At 34.7% G+C, this 27718-nt stretch overlaps 2 protein-coding genes across 6 annotated transcripts in view; one reads left to right on the forward strand and one right to left on the reverse strand.

The window, feature by feature from the left end:
* The window catches only part of LOC145933172 (puratrophin-1), a 322624-nt gene that overhangs the window by 85628 nt on the left and 209278 nt on the right, over window positions 1–27718 (forward strand). For 4 of the 5 annotated variants that reach the window (XM_083032711.1, XM_083032712.1, XM_083032713.1 and 1 more), the window contains one exon: window positions 10815–11012. In XM_083032711.1, coding sequence (XP_082888837.1) covers window positions 10815–11012 — 198 coding nt within the window. Of the gene's footprint in view, window positions 1–10814; window positions 11013–21390; window positions 22459–27718 lie in introns of those variants that run through there. The other variant, XM_083032715.1, reaches the window with a different exon arrangement.
* Window positions 24441–27718, reverse strand: part of LOC145933177 (protein G12-like) — an 84140-nt gene continuing 80862 nt past the window's right edge. Inside the window, exon 2 of the mRNA XM_083032723.1 lies at window positions 24441–25221. Coding sequence (XP_082888849.1) covers window positions 24538–25221 — 684 coding nt within the window. The 3' untranslated portion in view covers window positions 24441–24537. The remainder of the gene's footprint in view (window positions 25222–27718) is intronic.

Raw genomic sequence — 27718 nt, forward strand, 5'->3', positions numbered from 1 at the left:
CGTATTACATAGAATATAACAGCCGTGACCCATCGTCGTGCAGGCGACGAAATCTCTCGTCGCTCGTGCTCTATTTTATTCGTCTTTTCTTTATAATATATAATAAAAACAGTCTATTCGGACTTGACACCTATATTTACTATTTTCGAGAACGAATTATAAACAATTGCCCAATTTCTTGACCATATTTTGCACGATCAATTTCGAAAAATTCTAGAAAATATAAAAAATTATAACGATGTATGACAGAACGGTATGAAAATTTTTGACAAATTCCATTTTCAGAAATTATTATATCAAACTCCTTATCTGCTTTTGTGACGCGTGCTAGACCGATCCTTTGATTGACGGACAGTTAAAAGATTCTGAGAGGTGTTCACGTACGATGATACGCTCGCGTATGAAGAACATTACCACGATGGAGAACGTGATGGACAGACACATGGAGCTTTTTAAACAAGCGTAAACAGTCTTCTTAGATATACACGCGGATAGTGTAATGCGTGTCACGCGTTTAATCACGTGTACATGCGTAGAAACGATTTGCAACTTTATTAAGCCAAGTGAGGCACCCATCCGCTAAGCCGCGGTTTTCCACGTTCGTAGATTGATTAATACTTGCGTATCTCTCTCAACTTCTCCTTCTATTTTCTGTCCCTCTTCTTTACTCAGCTTCTCTTTCGTGAATTTTTCTCCAACAGCTCACAGTAGTAGTTCGTTGCATTATCGATAAGAGATGCAAAATATGAAATGAAAAAAATATACTTTAAATTTAAAAAATCTTCTAAAAGCAATGGCTAATAAAACTGCGAACAGAGTATAATATTGATAGATATTGCGGTTGCTTCTAGAGTGTATTGTATAACGACGCGCTTCGCTTCCAATACATTTCCCTCGCATTCGCGCGGCTATTTAATTAACAACGACCGACCCCGCGCATTTTTCGATAATTATCGGGACGTCGCGTCGCGTCGCGGTCGCGGAAATGCGTGGTTGCTTTGAGCAGTCGCAGCCGAGAAAATATCATCCAGAATTACGCAAACTAAGCGGCTGTTAACATTTCTATAATTTATTGTTATTAATTTTACCGCTAAAATTAATAAAAATTATATATAAAAAATTACTAACCCATATAGATAAAATTGAGACTGTTATATCTTTCTCTAACAATGATCAATGAATAGAATGAATGAGATTTCTCGTTTACAACTCTCTGCATTATCTAAATCTGTCTTATTGAAATTGATAAATATGCATGCATACATACATACATGTATACATACATACATGTATACATACATATGTACATACATTTTTCGGAGAAGATGCGAGCCAAGCAGGCGGAGAAGGGAGGGGCATTCTTTATACATATATTTGAACTAAATCCTCTTTTGGTTAGTCAATTGAGAGAATGGGTACATAAAATGGTGGGAACTTCGGAAGCTGACTAAACAAGTAAACGTGTTATAAGCGTGTGCATGAGATGAATTCGACAGGCGTCTGGCTTAATTTGAAATTCGATGCGCGTAATGTAATGGGAAATCGAAGAGGAACTTGATCAATATTCTAGGGAGAATAATCGCGGACCCTTTCGCAAGCTAGATAAGCTTAACTATACATTGAAGTACATTGAAGTTAAATAATTGTGTTAGCTATTTCTATTTAGATATTATTTTTAAAATTTCTAACATATTACCTACATAAAACGTATTGTTAGATATAATTTATGTTTAACTTTTGATTTCTCCTCTCTCTCTCTCTCTCTCTCTCTCTCTCTATATATATATATATATATATATATATATATATATAGAATGTAATTTTATTTTTATTAAATTAATTTACAATCTCTTTATCGTCTTAAAAAATTTACATTCTTATTTAATCTGTTGGTAAATATAATTTCGGTCTTAAATTGCGAATTCAGGCTTAAAATACTCTTGTTTAAAGCTCCGTATGATTTCGTGGCTTGTGAAATGAGATTCCGATGATCAAAATGCAAATTACTGTCCACGATGGACTTGCGAGGAGTGGCGCGATTATACAAGGGTTACTAAACAAAGAGGCTAATCAAAATCTACCCTGGTGCAAAGGCATGATTACAATTTCACGGGCGGAACACTTTGCCGTCATCATGTTGGATCAAGTGCATATAAAAGAAGGGGAGAGATATAAATACTTTTTTTTCTTTTATTGTTTGACATAGTGCGCCGAGATACATCTTTCTTAATGAAATCATTAATCTTTAACCTCTTTTCTTATGACTGCACTTTGATCTCTTCACATCGCGTTATATAAAAATTAGGACATATAATTTGACTTAATTATTTAAAAATTTATTATTTATTATAATTGTTTTTTTTTTATAACATTATAAGATCTAATGCATCTATGCATTATCTCGGCTTATTTACATTCGACATTAAGTTCAGAAATATATGTATCACATTATCTACACGCAATCTCGAGATTTTAATTTCTAAAACAGTCAACTATTGCAGTTGTCAACGCACGAACTGGTCAACGAAATTTAATTAAATCATACCTCTCTCTCTTTCTCTCAAAACGAGGACTCAATTTACGTGCGAGATCTATTACGCATGGAAAATCGTCCGTGCGTACGATGCATTATATCTCGCTGTCGCGCCACAATACGAGGGATCAAATTGGAAATCGGTGAAAGTAGCTACCGTAAATCGGCGGATCGATTGGTGGCAGCAGTTAGATACGAGAAAGCGGGCGCGGAAACTGCAATTCCGGTTACGTCGGAAGCTTTTCCGTTATAGATCTTATGAGTTCGAGAAACCGTCTCTGCTCCTTTGGATGCGTGTGTATCACGGCTTTGCGATATACGTGCACTAACTCACATGCATGCGTACGGCATACGCGTACTTCGACTTCCTTTGCTCTCTTGATCATTAAGCAGCAGCTGCCGCTGCCATCGCCGCCGTTGTCGTTGGATGATATTCATGTACCGACGAGTACCAGCGCATAAAAGCTCGTCCGATCGTAAGTCGTGGGCGTAAAAGGGTCTACCGATCCTCGCAGCTGTGTACGCACGTAGAAATTGCTCCTGTGTACTGCGTGTCTGGTCGTCTCTACGCACGCAAAATCAATGGTTGCTTCTTCGAGATGTTGCACAAACCATAAGCGATTTTATTTTAAATATATATCAAAGAGAGCTATTTTTTAGCCTTCATAATCGAAATTTTCGTATGCGAACATAAGCATGTACAATGTATTTATTGATTGTTTATATCTCGCATTGTTTCGATATTAATCATATATAATCGTTCTATTATCTCTCATTATATCTTAATGTTTTATCATGCAGATTAATATCAATATTTATGTAATATATAAAATATAATATAATATATTATATTATATAATATATATTATATATTTTTATATAATTTAATTAAATTTTTATAAGGTATTTTTCTGCGATAATGTAAAACAATATTAATTAATTCTTAATATTCTTTTATGTCTTTCTAGAAAAATATAGTTCTTATGTATATACATATATGATTTTCGTTGCAAGCAAAGCATATTATGATTCTAAGATTAACTTACAAGTGTTCCATTTCGGACTGAAGTAAACTGAATGAATGATATATCCTCTGCTTAATCCGTTCAATGGCCCAACATCGTCGTCATGTTCTTCCATTCTCCCTTTCTTTGCGCGTCCGTACTCGTACTTCATAAGCTCGTAAACGTATCTCTTTACGTTATCTCAGGCGGAACGCACCGCATAATCCGCCTATGCGGTCGTTGTACCCCAAAAAGACACGAGTCCCAGTGATGATGAGTCAGAGCGGGACAATAAATCTCACGCTGCAGTGAAGGTGGAAAAAATGTTTCACATCTCTACAATAACGCGCACAATTATCATTATTATCTAGCCATCATTATTATTATTATCGTGCGCGCAATTATTTGATGTAGGGCCTTTACTCGCTCGGCCACGATTTGCTGTAGAACGTAGACGCCTAGACAGGATCGACCAATGAAGAACTTTATGTAGATGAGACAGTTTTTTTTATTATGTACACATTTTATTATATATTTTATTATATATACAAGTCTACATACAGGTCATTTTATTTATGACTTTGTGGTCCTGAAAGACCGTTGCATCTCGATGACTGGGAACGCTACGTCAAGCGTTCTCACCACTAGATCATCGACTCGATATTTGTATAGCGTGAAGGCCTCCATTTATCGTCCTGGTGACGAAAGGTCGGAGAAGTTTCTTGCAGAATATAATTCTCCGGTAATTGTGATCAATCCTCCGATTGGGTTTTTACAGTCTAGCGTCTTTACAATCGGAATCCGAAAGCTCTTGTAGGATTGTCTAACGTCTAAATCGTCACAGATGCATCGCCGTATCTGATGTGTCGCGTAATTGCATAAAAATGTTTTTACGCTACGTAACAATAATTTAGAATCGTTTAAGCATACAATATTGAAAATGAATGGCGAGAATTTGCCTTGTTTTTATAATTATTTTTAATTCAATTTCTTAGTAAGGAATAATTTCGAACTGATTAGATCAATCATAAGAACAAAATCTTGAAGCTTTTAGTTTCTTTCAATGCGTTGTAATTAGTGCACGCACGCACGCGCACACACATACACACACACACACACAAAACATAAAAATAATTTCTGAAATATTATATCAAGTAACACCAGAAAAGAATTTAAACAATTTCAGCTTTGACTTTCTTTTCGATTTCTTTAATTGAAGATTAAGTGATATGCCGAAGTAAATTTTGGCGATATTTAATTTTTTCTTTTATTCAGATTGATCAAATTCTATAATAGAATTTTAATTGAACATCTTGCTGCTAAGGTACGTTTACCCGTACTAGAATTTTAATTTGTCTTTTAATTGACAAGATGATTAGTATAGTGCAATTAATATTTTTATTAGTACGGATTAGGATAGCTTCATTATAAATAGAACTATACCGAACTGAATGGATACAATTTCTCTCCCTTCTTCCCTCTCTTCCCGTTAAGGAAGCGCAATTCACGGCTGAAGGATGCGCTTGGAGGTGAAAGGCACGACGAGGCCAACTACCAATTAAATCGTACCTTCAATAGGACCGCCGGATATCTCGCGTGCGGTTTGTCCGAAGCGGATTTCTCGACGCGGCTATATGAACTTACGAAGTAGCCGTTTGGTTTTTGCGGCGCTCATAGTTTTATAAAGTTAATTTATTAGCCGCATGGACATGGAACATATCACGAAGCCGTTCCTCGGGCGGTTCTATGCTACGCGCGCGCGCTCCGGGAAGCGCAAGAAACTGTTCAATCTTCGTTTCAGTCTTCTCAAAGTACAAGTGATTCGATCCTCGAGATTTCTCCGCGTCACTTTCTTACGGAGGAAAGCCGAATACTACGGCGATGTCGATATTTTAAAGTCAAAATCAACAAACGTCATATATTTCAATTTAATTATAAAATTATATATTTTTCTACATTTTCGGAAGAACATTTATATTTTTAAGTAAAATGTCTCATTCTTCTTAGCGTAACATTTTTTTTATTACTTAAAAATTAACAACGGAATAGCATTATTTTATGCATATAATTTTAATTATTATTTTTGTTATTGATATGTCACTATGTTATAACTTTTAAATGTGATACGATATTTTGAAGACCAGATTTATTTTTCAGTCCTTTTGTTTATATATAGAATTCCTAATATTATACTTGCGCGCACGAAAATAACTTGAATTTATGGATATATATTTGCGATGCACACAAATAAAATTAATATTTTTAAAAGGAATGATCAGGATCTATTTAACGAGCTCTTTATTTAAAAAAAGTACAATTAATATAAAACAAGGATGCAATTGACGGAAATAAATTGTCAATCGATTTTCCGTTCCCTGTGTGCAATTACCGCCCCGTTGTTGTCACCGCTACCTTCGCCGTTATCTTTGCCGTTACCTTCGCGAAGCAATGACAATCGACAGAGATTATCTTATCATAATCTGCTATCGAGGCAATTCGTAGTTAAGTATTTTATAACTACGTTGCTGTTACTCGAGCGTATGTACGCATAGCATGCGTGAAACCGCACCGTCGTTCGCCGGATCCGCTCGGCAATTCGATGATGGCCGAGGGTATCATTAGGAATTCGTCTCACTTTTTACGCGGATCAACGCCGGAGGTAACAAACGATCACGTAATCCGTCGCCTTCCTGGTTTATGCGAAGGAGTGCCCCAATAAGTAGACATTTTTCCATTACTTTCGTAATTATTACGTAAATTGTAGAGTAATTACGCGATGCTTAAACGGGACCATCAACCTGAACGAATAATACATGTCTCGATAGTTGAGTGAAAAGAGAGGTAACATTATTGATCGGCTATTACTTCTTCGCATATCGAATTATTTTATTTTTCATGTTGAACTATTTTTTTTTTTTTTTTTTTTAATCGCTTTTTCTCAAATAAGTAGGTATACAAAGTTTGGTACGTTTAATTTGGTATTTAATTCGGCAAAAGCTTAAAGTGTCATAATGAAACGAAGGTGATATCTATACGCGAGATGGAATCGTGGCGCAGTAGAGACGCTGAAATACATTCGGAAAAAAATTCGATGCGGAGAAACGGAAGCACCATGGGAGGTAGTATCATCGCGCTCGGAACGATCGTGAAATCGTGCGATAGCGAACGCGTGGGCCGGCGTTTCCCGTTTCTGTCGTCGGCGTCTAAGCTCGAGCGGCCGCAAGATTAAGGCAGAAGGAGATCGACGGATAGCGTGGCGGAGATATATATCGGTGGTTTACACGAAGGTTGAGACCCCGGTCCGGAACGAGGCCCGCAGCCTTCAATCATTGTCAATCGGTTCGTACGAAGAACCGTTATGGTGTCTTCGTGCTATCGTCTCGTCCCATAGGACGTTCCACCTACCACGATTCTTTGGCAACATTCCTACGTTAACCACGCAGTCCCGTTCTCCGCGAATATTTGCACATCTGAGATCATGAGTGTCGCGTATAGCATTATACTCAGCTGAAACTTCTTCCGCTGAAAGAACAAAAAAGGAGACCAGCAATTGCGTAAACATTTTTTATGCATATCTTCTAGTTCGCCGAATATATTTATAATGCCTAGCATATAAAGATGCTATCAACTTCCGATCCAAAAAATTAGTAAAATTTTTATCTTATATTATACATACAAAGTTAGTAAATTATGTTAAATTTAAATTAATAACTCTTAGAAATATAATTATAATTATATTTTTGTATATAGTATAACGCGATGTTTGGAGTATTAAAGATAGAGTTCAAAATTTCATTTTTTTTTGCTTGAAGAATTCGAGAAAAGGACAAAGAAAATAGTTTAAAACGAGAAGAATTGCTTTTGCAAAAGAGATATTGTATGAAAGACTGACGTATTTTAAGCATAGCATCGTGCAGAGATATCCAATTTAGACTGGATATACTCCTCTCGTTTTACGAGGCTGGACGACGTTTGTCTCTTATAACGTGGGCGTGCCAACAGCAAAGAAGACGTGTGTACGAAACGTTGTGGAATAGCTCGACGAGATTGCCCCGCTCGTAACCGGGGAATATTGATAAGTAGAATTCAAAGGATCGGGGATTGGGATATACACCGACACGCGGAGGATGTGTTTGGCGAGAAAATAGATTTTACAAGCCTAGCCGTTCGCGTATACGTAACAGTTACTTCGAAGCAAAGAGCGAGCACGTCTCGCGTCATGGCACATTTTCGTTCGGCGCGGAATGACGATAAAATGTAAGCGACGAGTAAGAAAAATACGTGACGAAAGGGCGGTAAAAGCAGACAGACAGGCGAAATACAAGGAATAAATATTCGCGGGATGCGCGTAGGCGTTAGATACCGCGGTGAAGATAACGAATCGAGGGTGCAGGTGCGCCCTGCATAAGAATCTTCAGCGACACATTTATCTCGCTTCACCTGCAGAAGCGGCAATTAATTCAATTGCCATTTACAATAATTTAATTGAATTTATTAATTATTATTAGCACTGATTTGATACTCAATGTGTGCGGTTATATTTTACTGCACTGCTGCAAACTAAAATAACGTTACACGAATGATACCACATTTGCATAACAATGCACATGCAGTGTGATTTCCCCAATGATCAAATTGATTCAGAATACAAACGCGCAAACTCTCGATGTTTCTCTAAAATTTATGTGTGATTTCGAAAGATTTACAATTTATTGTGCAAACAATTTTATCTGCATAAAGACATGATTTTATCTCTTTATATTAAATCTATTTTAAATACATAACAAATTAATTTGTTTTAAATCTTTTTATAACAAATATATAGATACGAAATTTTTTCTCGCTATGACAAAATCTATATTTTTTTCTTCGAGAAAAAAAATGTCTTTTTGCTTCTATGGTAGAGCATTTTGTATTAGCATTTGAACATGTGAATACACGACAGTAAATTGCGGTTCTTCCATTCACACGAGTAAATACATTAATAAACAATGTGTGCCCATAAGGTAGAGACGATTAAAACTGCCAGCACGTGAATCAGTTAATTTATATGTAGACTCAGACTGCGTATGCACTTTTATTCCGACGAATTCCCTGCGGGAGACGTGTGTTTCCCCTAACGAGCTCTTTATGCAATACCGAGTTACCCCTTTTCCCATAAATTTTGGGTGGTCAAATATTGATACTGACGAACCGACTCGTGTCGGTCTTATTATGATCGATACACCCCGTGAGACATCACATGAAAAAAAAATATTGGCAGTATTTACTGAAGCATTGTAATGTGATACATGATTTATGCCATTTATGTATTTTCAAAAAATTTATATTAATTTTCTGCAACCGATCAGAATTGACATCCTTAGAGATAGTGAAATATCATGATTTTTGATATTAAATTTATAAACTAATATTTATGATACATTTTTGTGACGTATTATGCATAATATATAAAAAATTTCCTATTGTATTATTCAATATTATAGAATATCCGAGAAAATATCATTTACATTACATAGCATTCATACAAGCAAATTACAAATTATTATTTATAAATTTTCAATCAATTTTATGTTAATTCTTTTTAATAAATAACAGATACGACAATCTTTTAAGTTTCAATATTAATTATCATGATAAGTGAGCCTTCTTGGAATAAAATTATTGTAAATTTTACTTGAATTTAAATGAAAACTACTATTTGAGGGCATTGTATACGCAACAACAGTGTAGTAACACACACTTTTTGTAGATCTCGTACATACTCGCCACATCCGGTTTCGCTCTCGATCGCCTAGATCCCACGTGAAACCCTCGGCAGTGTGGCATGTGTGTCTCCGAAAATACAAGTTTCGCACGCTCTCGACACTTCGCGTTATAGTCACTCGTCCGCACGCACCATGAGGGCGGAAATACGTGGGCGATCGGGCGCACATATAATGGTTATACATGGCGCGTCGTTTCCTCTCACTCTCCTCTCTCAGTTTCTCGTGTGCCCTCGCTAAACTTCAATGTTTATGCGGTGAAGCAGCTCGATATAATGCACCCACATCGAACGCAAGACGACACTTGTTCACCTCGGTATTCGAATCTTGGTGGGAAAGTGATGCTGGGGAAAGACATTACCAATAACGCAATACGTTTCGCAAAAGAGATTGCGTCGGAGATACTGCTCGTCCAAAATTGGAATTCTATTGAACCGTGTTTAAGGACATACTGTATATTCATACGTTTATGAATATATAAGTCATGATATTTATCGATTTTTTGTATACATCGAAAAAGGGTTGAGAAATAAAAGAAAAACTATAGGCGATTGAAAGTTGGAATAATTAAATATATAAACGTGTTATTTTATGTACATATTAAATAAGTAAAGATTAAGATTATTGTCATTCTTCGGACTAGATTCCTTTTCGACGATGTTGGGTTGAACTTTATTACCTTGCAGCTGATACGATTTTGCACAGATGCGCTTCAAGGATAATATATCCTAACCGATATTAGTTTAAGCGATACGTTCGGGAGGAATATTGATGTTTCTCTCCCGCGGGTGTTGCAGCACCCTCGGTCAGAATTTCTGTCAGCTTTTGTCACAGAATCCAAATCACGTTCCCCTTGTTTATCCTGGGCGCCGAGGGAGATAACTGCCAGTAACAGATTTTACGCGCGATGACCGTGATTCCGTAACAATATGAATGGATTCGCGAAACTGTTCGGTTCGCTGTCTCTATTGTTTCCGGTGTTTGGACAAATGTTGAAATCGATTTAATTATATATACGATATATATGATTTAAATGTAGCGTAATGTTACATTTTCGTGATATGACTCGATATCGATATTAAATAACAGGATTGTTTAATTTGTAATTACAAACGTTACAAATAAAGGAAAAAATAATTGCTGGATTAATATTTCTATGTCTGTTAATTATTAATTGTCTTTTATTTGGCTAAAGCAAGTTTTTCCCCAAGGATTTTATAAGGAATTAATATTTTTTAAATTGAGATATATATACATATATTTAGACTTTTGCAACACGTTTTATAAATATTTAGTATTTCATATCCAATTTATATTAGACATTTCGAGGAATTTTGTACATAAGTTTTTTTTCTCACATATTTTATTCGGCAATCATATGCTTTTTACCAAAACTTTACATGACTTGTTTTCATTAATAAATATTCTAAAGCTAAAAGTATTCTAATTATTTTAAATGAAGCGATAAAAGTTATCTTTTTTTATTTACGCTTTATTATTGTTATTTTATAGGATCGTGGAGACTTCGCTTCTCTGGTCCGGAACTTGCTCGGCCCAATTTATGGTGATAGTGTTATGGATTTACTGATAAGACAAGCGCGAGACATCCTGGTTTGTGTTTATCATGGTAACTTGGAAAACTTCGTCCGGGCTTATCTATCACCTGCTGCAGCCTTACTAGCGGAAGTCAAGAGTGTCGTCTCCGAAACGGTGAGTTATTTTCTCCTGTATTAAATTCTTTTTAAGAGAATGGAAGGCATTTGATAATGTCTATAATCTCTGATATCTAATATAATCTGTAATATCTATAATCTTTGATATAATCTTGGAATACTCATTCTGATTATATCTGCATAAGAGTTTTTACATCAACAGATTTAAATGTTGATATATCTTGTTACATTCTAATAAAGATAAATGTCGTCACAGTTTGAGAGTAATAACGATTTTATAAATTCTTATATTAAATATTTTTGAGACTCATTCTTTTACTGTAGCAAAATTTCTAAACATTTCTAAACATATATATTTTTTAATTATATATAAATATTTTGAAACTATACATAATAATGATTATATTTTATAATAAGACGTGTTCTATATGAAACTTCGCATTTGCAATACTTGTTTAAGATTTAAAAAAATATCTCGAAATATATAAAAAGATTTATTATCTTTGAACATTTTATAATTTGGAGAAGAATTTTTTTTCGGTGACGCGCACGGGTCCCTGCTTTGTCCACTTGTATCTTGACAAACTTCAATAGTTGTGATTGAAGTTTTTGGCTTTATTTATTTATTCCAATTGTAAGAAAATTTGCTTACACAGAATTATTGAGGAATACGACAAAAATCTCTTTACAAAATTTATTAACTGCGAAATATACACATTTTAAATTTGTTTCTTTTTGCGATTCATTAATGAAACAACTGTTATTGATTAGAGTTGCAAGTTGCATGAAAACCCTCGAATATAACGCGCACTAAAAATATTATAGAATGAGTAGAGCGTATTAAGCTTCGAGTGAGTTTCGTTAGATGGCAAGAGCAGCTTGAAATTTTCTCGCAATTAAAATCCAGCTGAGTTGCTATATCTGACGAATTAAGTCGTTTAATTAACCGATCATTTTTAATATCAGAATTGTGCTCGTTAAAAAAAAAATGAAGATTTTTATCAATACCCGCCACGTGACGATGTGAAATATCATCGGCCATGCTAATTTTTAAAAACCCATACAGAGATTGTAAACTTAATCATAAAATATTACCATGAGAAAATTAATCATAAAATGGTACTGTTTGTAACGTGATAAAAAAATGTTTATGCGCGCGATCTCAGTTAAACATAGTATTAGATAGATAGATTATTATATAGATTTGAATATATATATATAGATAATGGCTAGTTGCTATTATTTTAATTGACTTTATACACTAAGTTTACCAAACATATGTTGAATTTCGAATAGTTCCCCATTGTCGTTCCACGACAATTGGAACAAAGATACTTTTATAATTTAACGAACGAGCATTTAAGTCCATCTCATTGACTTCCGATTTATCTTTGCGGGAAAGATTCTCCATTATCCATCTTCATCATATGGCATACCAACTGTGTCATTAGACAGAACGGTTCTCATAAAGGCCAAGCGACTTTCTTGCGAGCGTGAAACGCGAAAATATATACGCGTGTGCGTTCGTACCACTGTCGTTCCGTAATGGGTCGGGGTCGACGTTTAGGGTCTATCGACCGTGCGATTTCCGTTGAACCGGCAACCTGAATAGACCGTTTGTGTAATCGTCAACATGCACACAGTCGGCTAGAGACTGCATGCTCGGAGGACGAATGATGGCGATTAACCTATTTACGTATCGATCGATGAGACCTTTTATTCGCCTCATTCCGACGAACCTTTTATTCGCTTTATTGCACGTGTCGTCGAACTACCCGCATTCGCTGAGCAAGATGTTTAATTACATATAATAATTATCCGTAATAATTATTCGTATAATTTGTAGAAAATAGATAGGATTTTTGTAAATTTTTCTGTACACATAGAAAATGGCAACACGAAACGATTTCGAATAAATTTTTAATTCATCATGCGTATACAATTTCTATATTAGATTCGCAGTATATTTTTCGCAACTTTTTCTTTGTAGTTATTAAAGCTAAGAAGTAGGAAGATTATATAGATTTGCTAGAATAAATTAAAAACAAATATATGTTCTATATATTTATTATATATATGTATAATAGAACATATATATATTTTTATTCTATTATTTTCATATGTTCTAATTTAATTTAATCTTTACTCCCCTTAAAATAATAAATTAAACCCTCAGAGTACACATTTAACTAGCTTGACCTATTAAATATATTAAGGCTATCGATATAATAATTTCGGTAGCTCTTCCGAAATATAGCGATGTCATAATCGGATAAATAATATTCAGAGAGACAAGAAATAACTTTTACTCTCGGATGTGGTGAACCGTAAGCGCCATTGTTCCTCGGGTATTGCTGCACGAATCAATAGTGGTTCGCAGCAGCAATCTTATATGCGAATGGTATACAATTTAATTCCCGTCGCTCTTGCGCAGTATACTCCTCATAATTCTCTCGCGCCTTAGTATAAATTATGCGAGATTATGGCGTGAGCCGTATACCGTATCGAGATTCATATTTTACAGGCGATTCGAGAAATTGCCATAACATGCTGTTGCATGCGGAAATGGTTGAATGTTAAGCTCCTCGTTTTAACACTTCTATAATCATTTTGCACGAAATGCGATTTTCCATAAGACTTTCACCCTCCATCGTGTAATAATCTTGCCCTGTTTCTGACGGATTAATTTTCATGTCAGCCGCGCGGTGCATCAAATCCGTGAAACTATGATTAATCTAAATTAGCAAGCACATGTACTGATCTTAATAAGCATTTGGTTTAGAATTGCAGTAAACGCATGTTGCAACGAAGCCTCGCGTCAATACTAATTCATAGAAAAAAAAAACAATATTACAAATTAATAACAAACAAATTGAAGTAGAAATGCAAAAAATTATTATATATCTATAATAAAGAGAAAAAGAATTAATCTCATTATTTTCTGACAGACCTCATACTTAAAGAAAAATGACAAATTTCGATATTCTTTTAATTACTTTTTTTTCTTATTACGAATGTACTTCATCATTTTGATACATCTAATTTATTCGTTGCAAATTTGTCGGAAAGAGTTTTCGTCGGCAACACGCATCCGCCACAACTGTAGCTATGCAACGGAAGTCGTTAGTACGGAAGACAGAGCGCGCGCGAAAAGCGGGACCCACATCTGTCCGCGGGACTTTTAATTGCATAATTTGCGGCATAACTTACGCGCCGGAGCGCCGTTCGCCGTTCGTTCGTTTCATTTCGAGCGAGGAAGCTTATCTTTCGCTTCCACGTGCCCTAAAACTTGCGGCGGAGTAATTAAAAGTCCGCCGTCGTCAATCAGAGCCTCTTCTGCCCCCGCTCTTCACCCGCTGTCGCTTAAGGGTTAGATAGAAAGGTGCACCTCGCCTCGCATCACGCCGCGAAAGTTCAAAGTTTCTGTAGGCTTTCGCGCTTGCGAAAGTTCCCCGAATGAGCACTTTCGAAGCGAGCCTTGCGGGTCGAAGCTTACGAGGCATGTGCCGTTTATAACGATGGAGCGAGCTTTTCGTAGGGAGTACTCTTTTTTTTTCCGTCAGGTTAACGTCCGCTAATGGATGATGTTGCTTTCAAATAACGCTTTGAAAGAAAAAAATTCAGAAATAAGAATAAATTCTGTGACAACTTGTGCGAACGATTAATTTCAATTTATTATGTACAGTATATTGTCCTATGCTTTGCTTTTTTATTTTTGATTTAATTAAATGTCATTAAGAATTTTTAAATGAATATTGACCAAAATAAATTTTTGGGAGTATCTTGCATTGATTAATAGTAAAATAATTTCGATAAAATTACGTATGTATACATATTATAAAATTAGAAATGTATTATATTATAAAGATTATATACCTATATACATAAAAATATTCTTTTATTGAATAATTAATATAAGTAGACAAATCTCTTTATAATTTTTATAATTAATGTGAAAAATAAATGGCATATGTGTGTAAAAATAACTATATAACTTCACATAAAAACGTATAGAGGATGTAGCATCGACGTAGTATCGTGAGATAAGTACGATAATAAATAATATCCCTCACAAGATCGACGATAACTTGCAATCTCAAATTACGCGTTCGTCCCGGTGATTATAATACGGTCTATTAGTGTGGCAATTGCAAAATACGATAAAGCAGATGTAGAAGGTGCACTATTAGCGCAACTCTCTCTTTCTCACGTTGTGCACTATCAGCGAAATTATATTTCCCTCCATAAATCGATCTTCACTAAAATTAAATTTTACGCGCGAGAAAGGTGCTCGTGTGCGAATGTCTACGATATATTCCGTGCATCCTGAGAATTGCTCTTTTCTGGCTATCAAGCCTTTTCAATAGTTAAGAGACATCACGTATACATATAAGTTGCAAAAAATTATATAGATTTAAAAAAGTCACACGTGTATATTATCTTTCCAGCTGCCTTTATAAATCTCTCTTGTATTATTATACTTGTATTATTAATAATTGAAATTAAAATTAGGATAAATAATAAAACTTTATTTTTTAATTAATATTTTACTTTAATGAATTAAAAAATTCCGGAAAAATTTCTTTCCGACTTCCACTATAAAAAGATTGATTATAAATGCCTCTACTAACTATAAAGTATCTACATATGTTTCGAAACTCTTCTCAGTCGCGATAATCTGCAATCTGCATCTAATTGGTCTGCGGAGGACTTGAGAATTTCACGTCTTTTTGCGCGGTGTGCGCGTTTTCGACGGAAACAGATCCGCGGTGAGCGCGTTTAAAGTGCCCCGGCACGACTATTTGTCTTCGTTTTGCTGCGTACACGCACTGATAGGCGGTATCATTAATCATATTGCCGTGGCACGATTCGCGCATCTACTTCGCTCGTGTCGATACGTGTTATTATTGTATGCGCCGCCGTAAACGCGGGCTCGAGCGAGCGCTGACGCGCGATGGATTAATTGCGTATCACGTCGTCACGGCGATTATAATATCTCGGTGTTGGCCGGCTCGCGCACGAGGCCCTCGGGAGATATTCTGGCAGTTAGACGAATAATAAATTTAATTCGCCGGCATGCACTCATGACGATCGAAGTCGTTGAATCCGCGTGGGCTGACTTACCCTCGGTGTTTTCACTGCGGTACGAAAAGGTGCCCTGCGACAGCGATCGCTCGATAGATTGGAAGAGATAGCTACTGAAATTATATCGATATCCTTGATATATTTAATCGGTCAAGCTAGTTAAATGTACTCTGAGGGTTTAATTTATAATTTTAAGGAGTAAAGATTAAATTAAATTAAATTAGAACATAAAAATATAGAATACATAAATTTGAGTAATTTTTAAAGTTTATTCTAGTAAATCTAAATAAAATCTGTCTACTTCTTAGCTTTGTGTGATAACTATAAAAAAAAGTTGCGAAGAATATACTAGGCCGATTGACGACGTGCTTCCCTTTTCTTGTGCGCAACCCGATTCCTCGTCCGGAAAATTGATTCAACTTTCGAATCAAGGCACGATAACGAAGGCGCGTGTTTTGACATGCATGATAAGACATTGGATATCGATTGTGCATACTGCATCCATTTATTTCAATGTTCTCCATTTTCTTTGCGCCTTCTCTCTATATGAACACACTGCCGATTTTAATAATTTCTTTTGTATCAGATTTACTGCGATTTTAGCTGATTTCGAAATTAAGTTCGATTATGTTGTTTATTACATAATTTTCAAGCTTGAAAATTATTAATGATAAGTAAATGAGTTAATGCTAACAAAGAAATAATTTTTGAGAAAGAAGAACTCGGGTGATGAAATGTATTATACACATTTTCAACTCGCCGAGAGTAATATTAAAATTTTGTAAAGCTCATTATATGGGGGGGGGGGGTGTGACAAACTTGTTGCATTGATTATGCTTTATTTTTATTCTGATAGATTTTCATACATTTCAGAATTAAAAAAAAAACAAAATCAATAATATCTTTTCTAGATTTTTCAGAAGTAAGTAGGTATTTATTGTGTATGGTTTCTTTAAACAAAGATTTATTAATTCATAATTTTGTCGATCTCTTTGTGATGAAAACGATCTAAACGTTTTCCCACCGTAAAGGAAGACATAACTTTACGGTTATTTGCCTTCGCTTACGACGGGTTAGGCGTGAGCTGGCTTAAGCTCTAACGAGAACATATCGCCCGTAAAGTCACATCGTAAAGAAGTGGCAGTCGTTTAGTAATTGTTCGAAGTTCACGGTTCCATGGCAATCGATACTATACACGCAGCGTTGCTAAAACAACAACTGCGGCGCATGTTCGGGTCGTCGCACCTTCCGGTCTTAAAATTCTCTTCTTGCTCTTGCTGTTTTTCCTTTGTTAGGGATCAATGAGACCCCCGATATTTGCATCATCGTAAAGTTTCATGTTTTAAAGTCAAAGTTTTGCTTTCTTTTTCTACTTTGGTAACTTTTTGGAGATATTTTGAATTATTCCTGGACTTAAAACTATCAGTCACATTACAAGTTTGTTTTTTTTTTTATAAAATTTGTTGAGTTTGCTACAGTGGATTTAACACCTCTTAAAATGGCGGTCTAAATTATTGCTTTTTTAATCTTTAGTATGGCTTTGATAGCCAATGCGATCTTGACGAGCGCAATAGGATTCTATTCAATTCTTAGAAAAAGATGGAAATTTATAATGATGAAAAATTGATTACTAATATTTTCTGTTACGCAACGTTAATTTCTTCCTATAATAATGCGTGTGTTAAAGTACATTAAATACGGGCGATAAATATAAATAAGATAATTAATTTTTTCAAATAATCGATTTCATTAACAACTCGTAAAGAGTAAAAATTGGTCTGTTATTAAGCAGCGTGACGATACTCGAAACCGTCACGTTGCCTCAACATTGCAACGCACTTGTGCCGCCAATGACTGCGGCGGCGTTGAATAATAGGTTCGGGACACAGATTGATTCGAGTTGCGTGCAGCGAGCAGCATGATTCGTTTGGCGGAGAAAAAAAAATCGATACTAATTTTCATAAATCAAATCGGGCTACGAATGAAATTCGAATGTGCGGCATGTGTTTCACTTTTCGACCGATTTATCTCCCGGTCGCGGGCGCGAAGAAATACACCGAGAAAAGCGTGACTCCGACTCGCGATCGAGACTCCCTGTAGAAAATCTCTTGCACGCGTGAAAATCGCCTAGCGATCGAGCGGCGGTGTCGGCTACACGCGTATGTTACACTTTCTCCAATGACAGCCATAGATTCCACACGCCCACGCAACTGTGTGTCATTATTTCTTCAATTACAACTTTCGTTGTATGCTACAGAATTCGATTCCGCGATGTCGCATAAATTCTCGATCGATTAACCCGGAATTGCGCAATGCATAGAAGATCGTTCGTCATGTGGGTGAATTATTTCCACATACAGGAAATATGATCATTGAGAGATATATGACGCGAGGAAAATATTTGTTTCACACATATTTACTTAGTGCTCTGCATGCACATGCTTTCTATCAAACATCGTTGTCACTAAAAAATTGCGGAAACGATACATATGTATATCTGTCGTGCGATATGGCGGGACAGAGCAGGCATTAAAATGGAAAATCCGACGAGCCGTCAATAAACTTATTTTTGCACGATAAGACGTAATCATGTACACGGCGCGGATAATTTTGCTCGCGCGCGTGCTGCAATACGCTTTCGCGTCATTACGCGGCGTCGTTCGCACATACGCGAGATAAATCCAAGATACTCAATCTCCTTGACAATCAATCAAAACGGGAACTACTGCTACGCTTTCACTGTGAGCGCTCGGTTCCTCGCTTCATCGGTGTTCGCCACTTCTCTATCAATCGCGATACGAAAAATCGACAAATCCATATTACCGCCATTATTTGATTTTCCCAATTTTTCTAACTACATCCGACAGAGATGTTGATCGCTGATCGGTTTTTTTTTAACTGACGATCACATTAAACAATGCGATATAATCGACGATAAATTAGTCTAAGACTACGGAACATTAGAAGCAAGAATTTATCGCCCTTTAGTAAAAAGATACCATGCAATATCGATTTAATTACTTCATTGATGATCCCAGTTTTATTGCCGCATTATTTAATCTCGATTTATGACATTCGGAGAAAAAGATATAATATATCTAGATTGATGCTGATACAGGAACATGCTGATGCGTAGGACAGACTTATTGGCTGTCCTAGATTACTTATGATAAAAAATACAACAGACTTATATCGCGTAGGCAGCAAATTATCATTGGCTCGCTATTTATCTCATTTTCCAATAGTTTCTACCGCAACTACATTTAAAGTACATATGCTTTTCAAATATAAATTAAGACAGCAAATCCACAAAATCCAAACGAAAACAAAGTATAAAAAAAGATCTTGATTTAACATACATACGTATAATTCAAATAATTTTTTACATACACTTACTACTACGAATATGAAATTATATAAAAACTCTTAAATTTCTGGTACGCAGTTCTCTTAATTTTTTTTGTTCAAACAACGATTTCTCTCTGTATAAAACAGTATTAATAGTATAAATAATTATATAAATATTATATTTTTTCCATGTTCGTGTCATAAAGACGGGTAAGGTCATGCGAGGCACAGCCTAGCACAAAGTTGCACCGAGCTTGCCTCTGTCATTTATTCAAGTTACATCGTTTCGTAAAAAGCTGGAAAGTTTGTCGTGTCGCCGTGCATGTAAAATTAGGACTTGAAATATATAGCCTGAAATAAGAATTATTTATAGTGGCAATAAAATTTTATTCTTAGCCGCTTACTCACTTACATTAGTTAATCTCTAATTTCGCCTAGCAGTATCTCATGTGTATTCTCGTGCTAGTGAGCTAGACTAAAATATATTTTACTTAAAATATTTTAAGTTATTTACAGCATCTAGCACATTTATCTTATGAGATCGCTGCTTTATACAGTTTCTTCTATGACAGAAAATGCAAGAGATTTTCTTATACATTTTCTTATATTCATTATACATTTATACATTAATCTATTGAGTGTATGGAGATTTATATGTATTCTTTTTTTTAATAAAATTCCAAGGCGATTTTCTCGATCTTATTTCTACCGTTTTGAATTCTACGAAAAAGAGAATTATTTTATTTATTGTTTTTTTTTAAGTTAAATTAATATTTCATATATCGTCTCGTAAATATCCTGAAGTCTTTCATATTACATAGAGTATTTAAAGCTTATGTACGATAGGCCGGGATGCAGGTTTCATTGTTCTCTCTTCTCTCTATCACGAAAAAGGGCGGAGGTAATCTACATTAGACCGGAATAATGGAAAATTGTTCCGGCTACCCGGGCTCCGCCAGGTCTCGGGATGTTCCTAAAGCCTCCGGCATCCGTTATGTAGCGGAAGAACGAGGTTAGGCTAGGTGACCGTCTGCTGTCCTGGCGACGGGGTGAACGGAGGTTACTACCCTCCCAGACGCGGACGTACTCCGAGGTCATTTTTCACGGTCGCCTCGCCACTCTTTCCATTACCGATAATGCGGCACCGACCTCCCTTTCTGGTACTCGTCATCGGAAATGCATTTCTAAAGATGGAGTATGAAAGATGCGCTATTAATCCTCTTGTGCCATTAAACGTCCGTCTTTTATAAAATGTTACACAATACAACATTGGAAATTTTTATGCAGTCTCATATTGTGTAAACTGATAAATATATTCAATCAGTATTTTTTTAGTCTTTTTATCGATAGAAGCAATGTGCGATAATGTATTTAATTAATATTGAACCTTGCTTCTTTTGCAACGATTCTAGACAAATTATCTCGTTATATTAACAATAAAAGTACCTAATAAGAACTTGTAATATGACAATTTTGATAATTGTATGAAATCTATACTAAAAGATTGCTCTTCAACAATTTTTGTTCAATATTTCTTTGACAATTACATGATAATAGAAATTTTTTCTGGGAGAGGTACTATTAATTATTTACACAGATTTCTGATTAATTTTCTATTCTATTTTTTCTATTAAAAAATATTTTTGCCAGAATTTGATGGATCTAAAAAAGAAAGAAAATGATCCTCGATGTAAAATTTTGATCCGTCCATAGTGCTTTCTCCATTGATCTCGGTGAAACGAAAAAGTCAATCGTCGCGATTTACCCGAAGCAGGGAAAGCTGTTCGCGCACCCCGGACGCATCGTCGGCTGGGTGCACGTCGACCGGGGAAACCGGTGTTGTATATGTCACCGAAAGAGAGGCGGTGGGGAACGGTCGACCGGTGGGTTCCCGTGGTGGGGGGCCACAGTCGGGGTTCCCGACCGCGTCGGCGGCGCTTAAGCCTCCGACGCGGGGGCATTGCTGTCGTAGCCGCGGTACGATACGATCCGGCTGCTGTCTCGCAGTAGGTACGCGCCGTCCTCCGTGCCGCACGTGTTGTCGGTTGATCTTCGCGTGCCGAGAGACTTTCATTCTTATTTTCCTCTTCCGTTTTCCGATCGCGAAAAATATTCTCGCGCAACGATATCAGACGCGAATCCTTATAATCGATTTCCAAGTGCTACGGGTGCGATAATGGACATATAAGAAAGATGGTGCGCGTGTGATTGTCCGGGAAAAATGCCTTTTTCGTTGATGATCGCAAATATGCGTTAACGAGCGAGGGGTGGTTCCCGAGAGGGAAAGGAAAGGGGTGCGTCGCGCGAGGGCACGCGATGATCGTGCGTGAAGGATTGACGTAGCGCACGAAAGGAAAAACTGAATAATTTTTTTCTCTTCTCATTCAAGTTTTTTTTTCTCGTTCATGCATCGAAGGATTCCGATTTATTGTATGAATGTATGCGAATCGAGAATACAGAGAGAACGTTGCGGAATTTTTGGAGCACGTTGCACGCGATAATAATTCATTTACAGCGACGAGATCGTGAATGAATGAAGGGTGATCCGCTTCGTGCGAAAGCGAAACAGTTTTATCGTAGGTCAGTACACCGTAATCGTCTCTGGTTCATCGCTCGATTGACTAAAAGGCCTATCTTACGCCAGATATTAAGTAGGGTCGAATCAGAATAATCGATTGTACGCGATAACGAGATCGTGTGGAGACACATTGGGATTCAGTCTATATCGTGTTTATCGAATTTTCTAGTCGACTTCGTCAATGAACAGTGGAACCTTTTCGCTATTCGTTTATTCAATCATCTGACGGGTGAGACCTGATTATTTATATTCGTGATATATACTGTACGTGATTGGACCTCGTGGGTAGTATTATTGTGACAAGTGTCAATTGTACGTCGTGAATGGAACTTGGTTTACATAGAGTTTATCTCGGAGCTTATATAAGTGTTATAAGAGTAAAATACGAAGCTTATAAGTTTCACAACTTATGAGTGCTACATTGAGTACGTGGAGCTATTACTGGGGTTATAAAAGTGTTTATCATATCTAGGTAAGTCCTAGAATTAATGCGAATGTATAACATGCATGCAATAACAGTTGCGCATAACAATATTTATCTATCTAACACATTGTTTTCTTTATTTCGTTAAAATAAAAGTAGACTCGAAAAGTATGGCACATACGATTCTTATTTTTTCAATTCCCTCGTTTGTTGTTCCCCTTGTTTTAAATAAAATATAATTTAAATAGTAATTAACAAAATGTCTATTATTAGAAAAGATAAGTTTATTATTTTTGTTTATTATAAAAATCGAATTATTCTTTGAGATACGAGATTACAAAATATTTTTTGAGGAGGTATATGTGTGCACTATTTAATATACATATATATCTATTTTTTTATTTATGCCGAAAATATTTTTTTTAACATTATCACCTAATGAGTACCTAAAATATATTGACTATAAATGGAAGGATCAGATGAGTTATTAGATAAACTAAAAAATAGACAATATCAATGTCGAATTGTTAAAACAAAACTTTTTTATCAGTAGGGTCTGCATTAAATAAATCTGGTTTAGAAATTATATCACTACATAATATATACGAAAAAAATAATTAATTAAGCGAAATTATATTTAAATGGCATTCGTTAGCTATGTCTGTGTCAGTTTGAATCTGTTGTTTTGAACCCAATGCTGTTAATTTATCGAATTTTCCATACGATATTATTTTAACAGTTTAGGACATTCGTTTGCGGATATACATATATATCCTTTGCAGTCGCCGCCTTCAACGAGCATCGCTCGTTTCTATTGCAGAGCACGCGCGTTCGATGGGTTGTGCGAGAAAGTCGATCGTCGTTCTTGTAGTTCGAGAATACGCACGATCCGCGTAGAGTATGTACCTCCCGCGGCATCTCGCTAACCTCTTTCAACACGGTTAAATATTAGCGGGAAACACTAGTGCGGTACCATAAATCCTAGTCACACGACGTGCCAGCGCACGCCGGCTCGTAAATCGGTCTCGCGACACGTATACTCTAAAGCACCATTAATTAAAAGCCACGCTCGTTGGTAGCATCCCCCCTTGTTCCCCTTCTTGAAAATATGCAATTCCGTAGTATCTCTATGAGACACTTGAAACTTGGATTTGTTGTCTATACATATGTATACGAACACGCGTGCAATACAAAATGTCACTTCTCGAGATCGATCATATAAAATTATAAAATATATTGGTAGAGAAATAAAGTTAAATAGCAAAAATATTTTTTTTCACGAAGATCATCGTGATTACGTAATTTTTTTTATTAAATGTCAATGCTTGTTTATATGAATTTTATTTATTATTATTAAAATTTGTTTTTATTAAAATTATTATTTATATTATTACAAATAATACGATTATATTTTTAAACTTTATATATTCCGTTTATACTATAATATATATGTATATTTTTTTTTATTTGACAATTATTATAATCTATTATTTATTTCTAATCATGAATCTATTATTTATTTTCAATTTCTGTTAATATCACTCTACTTATTGTTCTTAGATAGTTCTCATACTAGAAATAAATCTAAAATAAATCTCTTCCTTTTGCCGATGTTATGTTCGGTAGGCGCAAAAGACGGGATAATTACGCAAGAGTAGGGAGAAGACTCGTCCCAATCTCACTTCCATTCACGGAGTTAAGCCGTCGTGAGTGCGCGAAAACGAGTTTGGCAGGTCGACCAGTCGGGCCAGCATAATCTCGCTTATCTCGACCTGGCCTGACCGGGTGGGAACGGTCCGAAGTAATGCAAAAAGAAATGCATCGCGCGGTATGAATGGTCGAGTAATTTGGATCATGTCCAAAGCAATTTTCGACAGAATAAACTAATAAGAAAAGGGAAATATTTCTAAAGGAATATTTTTTCAAGGAATATTTTTTTTCATTTGAAAGAAGAAATGTAGCAATATAGAAAGCTGCTTTTATTATATTTTACACAAGTAAAGTACGTGAAAGATTACATTGCCGAAAAATTTATAATATCTGCGAGATGATAATATCCTTTTGAAAATGCTATTAGTGTATAATATGACAATAGAAATTCATTTTTCACACACTGCATTTTGGCCTCTAATATTTGATATGAAAACGGGGATGGAGACGAGAACGGGAGGGAATGTTAATACCCCAGAGAATCTTCAGCAAATTCTTGATTTTTTCAAGATCAATGCCAGCATCCTTGGCATGTTGCAAGAGATTTTGGAATTCGGGATTAGCGTAAACCTTATTGACGATTTTTTGGAAATTGTCGGATTCCAATTGGTCGATGAACTTAGCGAATTCTTTGGAGGTTTTCAGTTTCTCTTCATACAAGTCGTTAATCTTGTCCATGGGCAAGATGGCCATAATGTCATCAACGTATCCACGAATTCCACCGGTGATCTGTTTAGTGACTGCAGCATAGTCGGGCGGAGTGAGATGATCGAGTCCAAGCAAGTCGTTCAGCTTGTTCACGATCTGGTAAATGTCAATGCCAGCATTGTGGATGTAATCCATCAATTCTTTGATCTCAGACAGATCCTCGACCGTTTTTACCAAGTCTATGAATTCGTCAGATTGGAAATATTCGACCATATGCTGGAATTCAGCATCTTCAGAATAATATTGAAGAGTAATTGCTATTATTTCATCTTGAGGTAGAATGTCTAAAAAGTCTTGGATATCCTTGTAGAGCTCGCCTCTGCCGAAATTGGGGAGCTCGATCTTGGCGGAGGCCGTAGCCACGAGAGCCAACAATGCTAATGCGAATTTCATCTGCGAAAGTAAATTTCGTTAGGATTATTGACCTACATCTAAACATGCGCGCGTATATTATATTTTATATAATTATATTGTGGGATGTATACACACGTAAGGGCATGCATATATATATAATACATATATATATATATATATATATATATAAACTAATAGATTGACTAAAAAAAATTGATAATAAATATGAGAGATTTATGCAAAAATTATATTTGATTAAAAGTAAATTTTTAATATTTTTGCTATGCGCATGAACAAATATTGACTGAATATTATATAGAAATTGCGAATATTATTCACAATTTCCATTTTTACTATATACTGGCAATCGAAATATACCACAACATATTGATCTGTTTGAAATATAAATGAATTAGTTTAATTTTTAATTAATTGAAGGTGTGAAAATCTATATTTGTTTGATGATATTTTGCGCTGAATAAAAATCTATCCATTTAAAAATATGTTCTCTATTATACAGAATACTAATCTAATTCGAGATTTTTAACGAGATTTGATAATTAATAAAGTAAAATTATTAATTATAAAATAATAAATATTAATAAAAAATTGATAAAATTAATTTTAAACATTTTTAATAGATTTATGATACAAGAAACCATTTATTTCTCTGGGGGAAAAATATTTCTAAAACTAAAATAATATATTTAAAATATTGCTTTTTATTTATATTATTTAATTTATAATTATTTTAAAAGAAATAGTACATCTTAAATAAGCAAAAAATAAATTATTTATAATATTGCTCAGAATCCTTATTTACTCGCGATCTATAATTGAAGTTTAAAGTGTTCAACTCATTGTCAGACAGCCTGTCGATACTTACCTTCGGAATATTGTTGTTGTGGTACTTCTACTTGTGATCCCGAAAACTGATGCTCTACAGTTTTTGTCACAGACTTTATATACAAAATTAAATCTTGTTTATTCAATCTACGATGATAAGATTATGTATTATCTATAAGTGCTTGATTTAATTAAGTCAAAACACTTTTAAAATAATGTAAAGAATTATGCAATGATTTTAGCTATAGATTATTTTTCTTTTATGAAGTATCAGATATTTGATGATTTTATTGATAATTGCATTGTATAGAATAATTGCTGTGTAAATGACATTAGGTGCCTTCGGTGAGTCACGATGTTTTAGAAAATCGCAATTAATGTGTTTACTGGTACATGGAGCATCATATAACAGAATGTAAATTATAATAGAATGTTTAATATTTCTAATATAATTTTAACTTTATTAGTTTTATTTTTTTACTTTGTTAATTTCACTTAGTTCTATTTTATTTAAAGATTTAGAATTTAAGTGATAAAGGAGTACTTAGATTCTCTAAAAATAAATATAAAAGATAATGATATCGCACAGACTTAATATTTAAAATATTCATAAAGTAATTATTATCAACTCAAAGATAAAGGCAAAAAAATACTTTCAAATCTTAATATTTTTGAAATGTATTCTAAAGATTTAAAAAATTAAATTAATTTTATTTATTTAATTGAAATATATACGTGTATATTTTTAGTGATATAGATTAATATTAAATAATTTTTTTATTACATAACATTGATTAAAAATGTTAACCAAATCAGTTTGTACTTATCTCTTTTAAAATCGATCGATAAGATGCAGGTGCGTTATCAAGTGCGAAATTGTTTTGTTCTATAATCGTAAATACTTGCTCCAAATTTCCAATGAGTCAGATTATCATTAAAATAGGGTTTTCCATTTAATAAAATTACTTAAACACAATAGAGATTTGTACATATGATAAAAAATATATCTTAAAAAATAAAAACGAGAAAGAAAACAGCCATAAGAGCCAATTAAGTATCTAGGACGCAAATGAATTTATTATAAATTAACAATACTTTTCAAAATACATGAACGCGAACATATATTAATTAATTATATTAATTAAATTCTGCGAAAATTATGGCATGTTTTGATAGTTTTGATAGAATGTTGTTCTACGTGAAAAATATTCTTAACATTAATCTATTTTCTATTTAATATAATTTATATTTTTCATTTATCTCTTTTTTTCAATTGTTATTGATTGGCATTTTTTAATGATGAGTGCTGTAAGTAGCACATTTTTTCGGCACAATTTTTTTATGTATAGAAAATTATCATAATTGCATAACAGACTTTTAATTTTGCACTCGTTTGCTCGCATATCATTAATTTTTTTAAGAACTGTCGTTATTCTTTTTTCATTTATCTTGTTATATTCGTGTTTTTTTCGCCGTGGAAATATAAAAGCTATCGTTTGACGAAGAGAACAAGATTTATGTTTAAACATATCGAAAACTGTGGATCATTAATCCGCCGAAAGAAAATTTTTTTCGAATCGAAATCTTTTCTGTATTGATCGCAAGAGAACGATCAGTGCTTATAGAAGGGAATTTATAAAATATATGCGAACAATAATTCGCAAGTCAGAAAACGTTCTTTTGCGTCATT

The sequence above is a fragment of the Prenolepis imparis genome, unplaced genomic scaffold (genome assembly GCF_030444845.1).
Source record: "Prenolepis imparis isolate NDT839.2.m4 unplaced genomic scaffold, iyPreImpa1.0 SCAF_2, whole genome shotgun sequence".
NCBI classification, from domain to species: domain Eukaryota; kingdom Metazoa; phylum Arthropoda; class Insecta; order Hymenoptera; family Formicidae; genus Prenolepis; species Prenolepis imparis.